This window comes from Littorina saxatilis, linkage group LG6 (genome assembly GCF_037325665.1).
Source record: "Littorina saxatilis isolate snail1 linkage group LG6, US_GU_Lsax_2.0, whole genome shotgun sequence".
Taxonomy (NCBI): domain Eukaryota; kingdom Metazoa; phylum Mollusca; class Gastropoda; order Littorinimorpha; family Littorinidae; genus Littorina; species Littorina saxatilis.
The window spans coordinates 47,969,858-47,980,501 of NC_090250.1; the positions used below are offsets into that span (position 1 = coordinate 47,969,858).

Here is a 10,644-nt window from a genome sequence, read left to right on the forward strand (position 1 = left end):
GTCCTTAACCTCTACGGCCTCTGTCACCGTGCACGTCAGTGATGGACGTTAAAGACAACTCCTAGGGTTAACATTTCTGCAAACAATCCGTTTTTGTTATTCTACATGCCACTGAAGCTTTATGACTGCCACCTTCAATCTCAACAACATTGCCGTATAAAGCATGTTGCGATTTTTTAATTTTCTTGTGTGAATTTGCCGACATAGCTACACAAATTCTGACAATTTTTTTTAGAAAGTCTAGGTAATCCTCAGCGTTAAACCTGGCAACCGCCGTGAAAAAAAGTTCATAATCTTCGTTATAAGTCGCAGATAGAGGAAGCTCAGTACTGAGTATGGAGGGGCTCCTGACACTGTCCTAGTGTCTCAGAACCTTTCTGTCGAGAACATATTGTACCAAATCTAAAGAAAAAAGGCCAGAGGTTAAACTGATCGATAAGATCTTTTTATGTTTCATCCGTTCAATTACCTTAGTGTATTTAGAATTAAAAAAAACCAAGAAAGGTAGGTTGTTGGAACGTTTGTTATTGACAAAACAATACATTCACAGATATTTCGACCCAACGGTCTTTTAAGTGAACAGACAAACAAATATTCACACAAAAATTATCTTGATAGAATCAGTTTACGTCCACTCGTCAGGAAGCCGAGCGAATAAATCATTTATTATTACTTAATAAATACGATTACTTTAATGAATACGATTGCTTAGTGTATTTAGTTTGGAGCTAGCTCCGCATTGATGTTTTCCCTCAACGCATTTGTTGTGCTTCAAAGCAGATCTGTAAGCAATGATAATCCACCCAACAACAACAACAGTGCGCCCAGTAGTGGACAGGTCCATGAAGGCAACAATACCCGGCGAGAGTAATCAGTACATATGAAAACGAGCGTGGGGGAACATTTAAAAAAAAAAAAAGTCCGTGAATCATGTTCATGCCCAGTGACCTCGATCGCCCCGCACGTGTCAGCCCGGTGTGGTGCACATATTTTTTTAAATGTAAAAAAAACAAGAAATTCCTTCGAGGTAGGAAAAACACCCCCGTTGGTCAAAGGGAAATAACCATTCTCACTGCCACCAACTGAGAAGGTTATTTCCCTTTGACCATTAATATGTCACTCTATAAGTCCTTGTAGAATCTTAATCCACCAATAACTCCCTAACCGTGTGTTTGACTGGTCCCAATTTTTGTAAGGACCGTCTCAGGAATGTATAGAACCTGTTCACCAAGTTTGGTGACGATCGGTCTGTTCATTCTTGAGATCTATATGCGAACACAAACACACAAACACACAAACACATCGACCGAAACCTATACACAGAGGGAGTTATTGGTGGATTAAGATTCTACAAGGACTTATAGAGGGACATATTAATGGTCAAAGGGAAATAACCTTCTCAGTTGGTGGCAGTGAGAATGGTTATTTCCCTTTGACCAACGGGGGTGTTTTTCCTACCTCGGAGGAATTTCTTGTTTTGGTTACTTTTAGTCAATTTTAGATTACATGTGTTAACATAGACGGGGAATGGAGACGAGGGTCTTGGTGTGTGTATGTGTGTGTGTGTGTGCGCGCGCGCGCGCGTGTGTGTGTGTGTGTTTGTGTGTGTGTGTGTGTGTGTGTGTGTGTGTGTGTGTGTGTGTCAGTGTGTATGTGTGTGTGTAGACGGCGATATGTGAGCCGGTAAACTACTGGACCGATCTTCATACCAAGGAAATCTCATGTAAAGTTTCATGAAGATCGGTTGAGTATTTTAAAAACAATTTCATCCGATTCTTTTTGGTATCGTGATTCCAACAACATTTTTTGATATGTTATGTTTGGGTTGAAAGCAAGGTCTGAATATTAAAAAGAATATCAAAACGCGCGTTTAACTGTGAAAGTGCTGTACACTAATCCGCTATACTGGCTTGTCACTTTCTGAACGATCTCTGTTGTGTGAACGTGTCGGCAAGTCCGCAAGGCATGAATGCCGGTGATACAGCTGTGGAGTATACAGTTTTCCCCGCATTGGGTGACACACTGACAACAAATACTCTTTTAGTTTCCGAGACAAACGTGACTTATCATTCTACAACTAATTGTGACAATGCGTTTATTTGCTTGACGTTAAAATGTTGATATGGGTTTGTTCACCGCAGACCTGAATTAATATGTCCAACAGATCACTAACTAAAGTTATAAACGTGTTAACATACCATAAAACAACAATATTTCCTTCGTGGATTGCTTGCAGATTCTGTGTGTGAGAGAGAGAGGGAGAGAGAGAAAGAGAGAGAGAGAGAGAGAGAGAGAGAGAGGGGAGAGAGAGAGAGAGAGAGAGAGAGAGAGAGAGAGAGAGAGAGAGAGAGAGAGAGAGAGAGAGAGTAGTGGGATGAGTTGCAAGGGGGCACGGGGTGTCTCCTTGTCTCGTTTGTCGTACTTTATGTGCCTGTCAAAGTGATGACCACCGCGGTATATATCTGCATATCCCATGACCTCCCTTCTTTGTCTCTGTTACTTCAGTATGGGTATATATGTTGATACAGATTACAACACTCGTGGGTTTTTTTATATGGCTTGTATTTCAGTCAAGACCCAGCGGGTATATCAATCGAGAGCCACTCGCCAGAGGCTCGTGTCTCCCGATGATATTCATCCGCTGGGTCTTGACTGAAATACAAGCCATATAAAAAACCACTCGTGTTGTAACCTATACATACTGATCACCTGTGTCGCATTTTGCATTTTGTGCACCTTACTGTGTTAATTGGTGTCACGGGAGGTAACCGTTGCAGCCCGGCGAGTTGTTGGCCTTGCTTGGTTTTGTTACACCTGCGATCTAGTGTGGTAAATTTATTGAAAGGACACAAACTTAAAGTGAACAACAACAACAACAGACATAGTATTGATAATGATGATAAAGATAATAATGATATCCCCCTCCTCACACACACACATACCCACACCCACAGCAAAATGAACAACACCAACAACAGACATAGTGATCATGATAATGATTAAGTCATAATAATGATGACAATAATAATAATGATATCGAGCACACACACACACACACAGGAAAATTAATGAACACACTGTTAGTAAATCCGAGGCTGTGTAAATGACTTAGTGAACACGAGGGATTCAGAAAAGAGAAATTAATACCAAGCGCCGTGAACTCCTCCTACTCAGGCTGCCAGGAGCCTGAAGGGCAATTCATAATGCTTCAAGCATAACGTTTTGACAGCAACAAATCCCCCGTCCCGTGCGTTGAAGAGAATCCTGTTTTAGCACCATCCTTTTAATCTTCTCGTGATGACATCGCGATGTGTTTGTGTGGTAACGCCGCACTGCAATGCACACGGTGATTCTGTATGATTCTGTTTCTTTCTCTCTGTCTCACATGATACGACGGTTCTAAACGAAACATTGATCGGTATGACCTCCCACATCACAACACAAACACACAGACAGACAAACAGACAGTGACACATATGTATATATACACGCACAAACACACGCACACTACACACACTCACCCCCCCCACCCGACCACACACACACTGGCAGATTCACAGTGACACACTGACAGACACACACACAGCACGCACGTACATTTGCACGCACGCCCGCACGCACGTACATTTGCACGCACGCACGAACGCACACACACAGACACACACCGACACCGACACACAAACACACAGACACAGACACAGACACACACACAGCTCTGCTCACTATCTATCTCAAATCTACCGAGGCTTTTACATGGGATAAGACGAACACCAAGCTCAACACCATGCCTGCTTCTTGTGATTTGGGAGACTGACACGAGTGGCTGCGTTTAAGATATCAAATCATACAAAAATGTCTCTTTGCACAGAAAGTGTGGATGTGACCGAGTGGAGGCACGGCCTTGTCCCACGTAAAGGCCTGGGCTGAGTGCATGAAGCGAAAGTGGGTAGCACCCAACTGGGTGAGAACAAACCTCGGGGTCTGATTCGTTGAAATCACAACAAATCTCAATCAGTTTCAAACAATCCAACACCGCGACTGGCTCCCACCCGCTTGGCAACTTTCTCGTGCACCTGGTAAGATCTGAGATGGGACGCCCGGTAGGACACAGGAAGGACTGTGCCTTTGTTTTTTTGTATCTTGCAAAGGTGTTTAATCGTTTCTTTATGTGCACCTGGGCACAGTGTAAGTGTCTGTGTGACTGATGTCTTCAACTATCTTTTCTTTTCCTTGCGTTGTGCTTTGACGTGCTTTATTTTCTGTTTGAAAAATGTTTTAACAGAATTTCGTGTCGTATATTTTATAGGCAGGGAATGACATTTCTTTACGGGCCAATGTGATTCATGGTAGAACTAGGAGTTTCTATGTTTTTTCCCCCGAATATGAGCCTGCTACAACTAGATATACAAGATCTGTTTTTTTCCCTTGTAAATGCATGACGTTTTTTTGGGTTTTTGTTTGTTAATCTTATGCCCGTCTGCTGTCAGCATACCAGGAAATACTTCATGATTATGTCAACTGTAAAACACAAACGTCTCTGAAAATTGAAATCAGCACTAACATTTCTTCATTTCTTCAGATCGACTAGACTAACCTGTAAACTCTGTTCCAAAACGAAAGAGTAGTCTGTCCTTTATCACAAGACTCAGTGTATAGAACTCTGGTTCCTAGAAAACTATTTGTCAGATTTTTCTGAAACATTTCAATTTCATTCTTCCAGATGGTATCCTGAGGAATTTTTCTATTTTTTAGATAAATGTCTTTGATGACGTCATATCCGCCTTTTGATAAAGTTGAGGGGGCATGGTGGCGACCGCTTTAAAAATAAATCCAATTCATTGACATTTAGGTCAAACATTCTTTGACTCGGTTCGGACTCTGAAATTGTATCGTTTAATACATTTGTTTATCAACATTTTCAGTTCTGTTAATTGCAATTGCAATGAAATGCATACAAGTTTTTCATGGCATTTTTTCTTTTTTCCTGAATCCCAAAATATAAAGATGAATTGATATCATGCTTAAATACAACGAACATCCGTTTAATGCAAACTAGGTGCCTTGTTTACATGATACCGTGAAAACGTAGTCTTGTTCGACGGGTTTTGATCAGCCAAGGCTCAGTGACGGTGAAGAAGTTTTAGTTCAGTGATGATGTTTAAGCCGACAGATTGACTAAATGTTTTAAAATCACTTTACGCGACTTTTTTTCTCTGCTTTTGTTGCGTTAAACCTACATTTTCGTACCTCTTGTTTGGCTAGATGTTCCTACCACGTTCTCGCTCTATCCATTAACCAACAATGCACTCAAACAGTGTCATGATACGTCAACATGAAAGTAGATCCGGCAGGTACATGTACTACACGGGCCAAGGTGTCTCGCGAGAAAGCGCCGTACTGGTTTCGGAACTAGTCGCGGGGTCGGACTTGATTGGTTGAAAACAAAAACACATCTTAAGTTCAACAAGTACGACCCCTCGGTTGTGTACGTCCCACCCAGTTGCATGGGCACTTTCTCATGCACACCGCCCAATGTGGCACGACAGTCAATGCTGAGACGGAGGCAGCGTGTGACGTATACTCCGTGAAACGGAGGAACAACCCTGGAACAGCGACTCGGTGCATGGAATTGAGGAACACTGAGACAGGGACAGGGAATTGATTCGTGATCTGGTTAAAACGTGCTTCTAAACCTGACCCGCTTTGATAGGCATGTGTGTTATAAGTAAGTGGGCTTCGTGTATTATTAAATGTCAAAAACGTAACACCGCCCTTGTACGGAGCGTTCGTTTGATTTGTAGCGGACAGGTATGAACATCATCTGGACCGGCATTAATCACCTTGACAGCAGACATGGGTGGCGCTCACACTCTCTTCAAATAGGATTTGGGCAGATCGTGCAAACTGGGACAGTGAGCGACCAAATTGCAAAAGACAGTTGTTTCAGTTGGGGACAGTGTCGTAGGTGGTCTACGTGACTGTGGACTGTCGTCAACACGCTCAGCTGCGCCCAGCTTACACGGCTTTAGCCTATGTTCACGATGCAATGAGGTCAAGTTCCGGAGCTCTTGATAAGTAACCTTTCTGGCCCCCGTTTCTTTGACGTGAGATTTGGCGAGTGAAGCGAGTGGGGCGAGGAAGTAGCGTTTCTGGGGCAATTCTCGCCCCGAGTAACGTTAGGATTTGGCGACAGTAGGCGAGCATGCCTTGGGGGTGCTCGCTACGCGAGAAAAAGTGGTGACCGTACAGCTGCCAATCCGATTGGCTGTCCATCGACCAGTGCTGACGACCTTTTCAGAATCAACCAATGGTGTTTAAAGCCACAGTAAGCCTCCCGTAAACCATCCCAGATACTGTCAGGCTTTTACAAACAGTACAAACACCCTTTCATTTACACACTCACCGCTTTTGAACATCCTAGGTGCCCTGCGTAAAGAGCGAGCAATTTTCAAAGAATTTATTTTTGCGTGGTTTATCTTACCCCTGAGCCATCGCGAACCCATGTGATCCCGTGTGATCCAATTTCCTTTTTTCACAATGTAGTCGTCAGTTTGTGATTTCAATGGGACTCGCTGTAAGCTCATCTGCAATAGCACGTTATTGTGTACCTCTGAATCTAAACGCAACAAACGGCTGCGATTCACACGAACTAGAGCGATGACAGTTGACTGTTCAGAGGAACGGGCGCTAGGCAGAACCGTCGTCTGCTACGAGAAAGACGGTTTGCGTGACACCTTTCCGGGATTTTCTTTCAAAACTTCGAATTGTACTGATCTTGTCTTGATGAAAAAAGAATTCTTTTATGATTTAAGAATGTTTGTGTAACAAGCTGTTAATTTATTATCTAGATTTTAAAAGTTAGTTCTAGCGCCAAAACGAGGCGCCTGATTTGCTGATCAGAGGGTACACGAAAATAAATTCTTTGAAAATTGCTCGCTCTTTATGTAGGGCACCTAGGATGTTCTCAAGCGGTGAGTGTTTAAACGAAAGGGTGTTTGTACTGTGTGTAAAAGCCTCACAGTATCTGTGATGGTTTACGGGAGGCTTACTGTGCCTTTAATTCTTGCGTAGGTACCCATCAAACCGTTTCACATGTACACTCTGGCTGTCTTGCATAGCGAGAGGCTAGACGCAAGCAATTCTCGCCTGTAAGAAACACTCGTCAGCTGCGTGGCGCAGTCTCGGCCACACTCGAGGAGTGACGGATGGGGGCGCAAAGGCGGAGCAAAGACTGCCCTCATCACACGGACACGGTCGCACTGTAACAGTGGCCTTTGACGATCGTGGTGGTGGTGCTAGCAGCATTCAGTGGCCTTTGACAATCGTGGTGGTGGTGCCAGCATTCAGTGGCATTTGACGATCATGGTGGTGGTGCCAGCATTCGGTGGCCTTTGACGATCGTGGTGGTGGTGCCAACATTTAGTTGCCTTTGACGATCATGGTGGTGGTGCCAGCATTCGGTGGCCTTTGACGATCGTGGTGGTGGTGCCAACATTTAGTTGCCTTTGACGATCGTTGTGGTGGTGCCAGCATTCAGTGGCCTTTGACGATCGTGGTGGTGGTGCCAGCATTCAGTGGCCTTTGACGATCGTGGTGGTGGTGCCAGAATTTAGTGGCCTTTGACGATCGTGGTGGTGGTGCCAGCTTTCAGTGGCCTTTGACGATCGTGGTGGTGGTGCCAGCATTCAGTGGTCTTTGACGATCGTGGTGGTGGTGCCAGCATTCAGTGGCCTTTGACGATCGTGGTGGTGGTGCCAGCATTCAGTGGCCTTTGACGATCGTGGTGGTGGTGCCAGCATTCAGTGGCCTTTGACGATCGTGGTGGTGGTGCCAGCATTCAGTGGCCTTTGACGATCGTGGTGGTGGTGCCAGCATTCAGTGGTCTTTGACGATCGTTGTGGTGGTGCCAGCATTCATCAAGATGTCTCTGGTGTGCAAAGTATGGCGCTGCAGACGCAAAAAGGTGTCGATGACGGTGATGGCGTGGTTCTGGGTGTCGTCCCTCTTCTTTACTTTTCTGGTCGTCAGGGAACATATTTTACAGCGCTTGGCCACAGACGGTGAGTGTCTTTTGTCAATTACAAAGCAAACCATAGAATGTTTCGTGCAGGTAAAATCAAACAGCGGAGGACTTTTTTTTTTGTAAAAACAAAAATAAGCTAGATTTTGGTGTGAAGGTTTGTGCAGAGAAAACAAGAAAGATAAAAAAACAAGAGGCGAAGCCTTCAAGGCTCACGTAAGAAATCGACAAACAGTAACACAAACTCAATCACTCCGTCACACATACACACACACACACACACACACACACACACACACACACACACACACACACACACACACACACACACACACACACACACACAGTAAGCATAGGTGAAACTATGCAAGAAAGCGAGACCCTGGATCTGCCAAGAAGTCTCGGCCCGCTCACAATAACAATGACCGAGACTTTCAGTAATTCCTTTGCGTGACGTCTAACCCTCTTACGTCATAATGTGACGTCTTCAAATAGTTTCTATCACACACGTCGAACACTTTTGACCGAGACTGACGTAATCCATAGACTCGGAAATGTTAAAGTTTCTACCACAGACATACACACATACATACATACGCACGCACGCACGCACGCACGCACGCACAGACAGACAAAGTTTATCATCGCATAGGCTACACTTACGTGAGCCAAAAACTACTGAAACAACAAGACTATACAGTATCAACAAACCAACCAACCAACCAACCAACCACCCAGTACACAAGGTGAAAAACGGATGAAACCCCCCCCCCCCTAAAAATAAAATTACAAACTAGTAAAAGCACAAAAAAGGAATAATCTATAAAAGCAAAAAGAAAACAAAAAACAAAGACAAAGAACCCTAACACCCCCCCCCACACACACACACACACACACACACGACCAACGCACTTGACAAACAAGTCCCCACAAGTGAAAAGACACGTACATCTCGCTTACAATAGTCAGTTTTATCTGACAAATCGCACACCAACAACCTTCTCTTAAAGTGTTAATGTATACACCAAAATACATTCGGAAAATGTATGCGTAGGCAAATGAAAGTATGACAGTGAAACAGTGTTTTTTTTATGAGCCGTCATCAAAGGTAGAGCCGTCACTGTCTGTCTTGCTTTGACAGCCCCAAGTACCTCTGGTCGTAACTCAAACCTCCACAGCTCCTGCGACTTTAAGTCGTACCAGGTCAACGGCGGCCGACTGCTTCTCTGTCCCCCAAACACCACCTGACTCGTTTTTCTAAACTTCGCCAAAAAGTTATTGCGACAAATTTCGTACTCAAATTAAAGCATTAATTCCCGTGTCATTTCGTTCAAACTTTCTATGCCAGTTGAGGTCCTTCGCTTGGCTATCTGGATCACCTTTCTGATAAAAGATTTCTTTTACACTGATCACGTGACCGCCGCTCAAATAAGGGTACCTGCAAAATCGACCGTCATAGAGAGTTTAAATGAAATGAAATGACACGGGAATTAATGCTTACATTTTAGTGCAACATTTGTTGGCGAAGTTTATAAAAGAAAAGTTGCGTGTGTCCTTGACACTGAATGTCACAGTCATGAAGAGAAACGGTACCTTCTGGCAGGGAGAAAAGAATGCCTTAAAACGAACACTCCCTCCCGTGTAAACGATTCGGCTCACCGTCTCAGACCCGGCCAGGTTTTTACATAGTCTACATAGGATAAAGACATCCCTCCAGTTGGACACATACCAACAATTAGGCGCCTGACTGCTTTCCGTGATGATAGAATGAAAACTAGTTCACGGATCAACTTCTTAAAAAGCTACTAGCCCAGACTTCTATTATAAGAGAATCTTTTCACTTTACTTGGACTTATAGTAAAAATTAGTAGCCTGTCAGCTCTCTGCGCAGAGCGGGAGTTGATTTCCCAGATTGATCAGTATAGGCGTCAGTTTGTTCGACAATCATTTGGAACAAAAAACCCACTATGCATAGGAACTTCAGCCAGCGTGCTGAATTTGGTATGTGTGTAAGTGGGCGCCGTGATGTCATGTAAACGCCATGGCGGTTCTTGGTGATACAACGATACTGGGAGGTATGTGTGTAAGTGGGCGCCGTGATGTCATGTAAACGCCATGGCGGTTCTTGGTGATATAACCATACTGGGAGGTATGCGTGTAAGAGGGCGCCGTGATGTCATGTAAACGCCATGGCGGTTCTTGGTGATACAACGATACTGGGAGGTATGCGTGTAAGTGGGCGCCGTGATGTCATGTAAACGCCATGGCGGTTCTTGGTGATACAACGATACTGGGAGGTATGTGTGTAAGTGGGCGCCGTGATGTCATGTAAACGCCATGGCGGTTCTTGGTGATATAACCATACTGGGAGGTATGTGTGTAAGTGGGCGCCGTGATGTCATGTAAACGCCATGGCGGTTCTTGGTGATATAACCATACTGGGAGGTATGCGTGTAAGAGGGCGCCGTGATGTCATGTAAACGCCATGGCGGTTCTTGGTGATACAACGATACTGGGAGGTATGTGTGTAAGTGGGCGCCGTGATGTCATGTAAACGCCATGGCGGTTCTTGGTGATATAACGATATTGGGAGGAAGGTATCTTTAAAGATAAAGAAGTGAACA

The 10,644-nt window shown here is 44.3% G+C and overlaps 1 protein-coding gene across 1 annotated transcript in view; it reads left to right on the top strand.

Moving 5' to 3' along the window:
• The window catches only part of LOC138969389 (cadherin-23-like), a 4,349-nt gene extending 4,183 nt beyond the window's left edge, over positions 1-166 (top strand). Inside the window, exon 2 of the mRNA XM_070342177.1 lies at positions 1-166. This exon is cut by the window's left edge and continues 2,874 nt beyond it. Coding sequence (XP_070198278.1) covers positions 1-52 — 52 coding nt within the window. The 3' untranslated portion in view covers positions 53-166.
• The last annotated feature ends 10,478 nt before the right edge of the window (positions 167-10,644 follow it).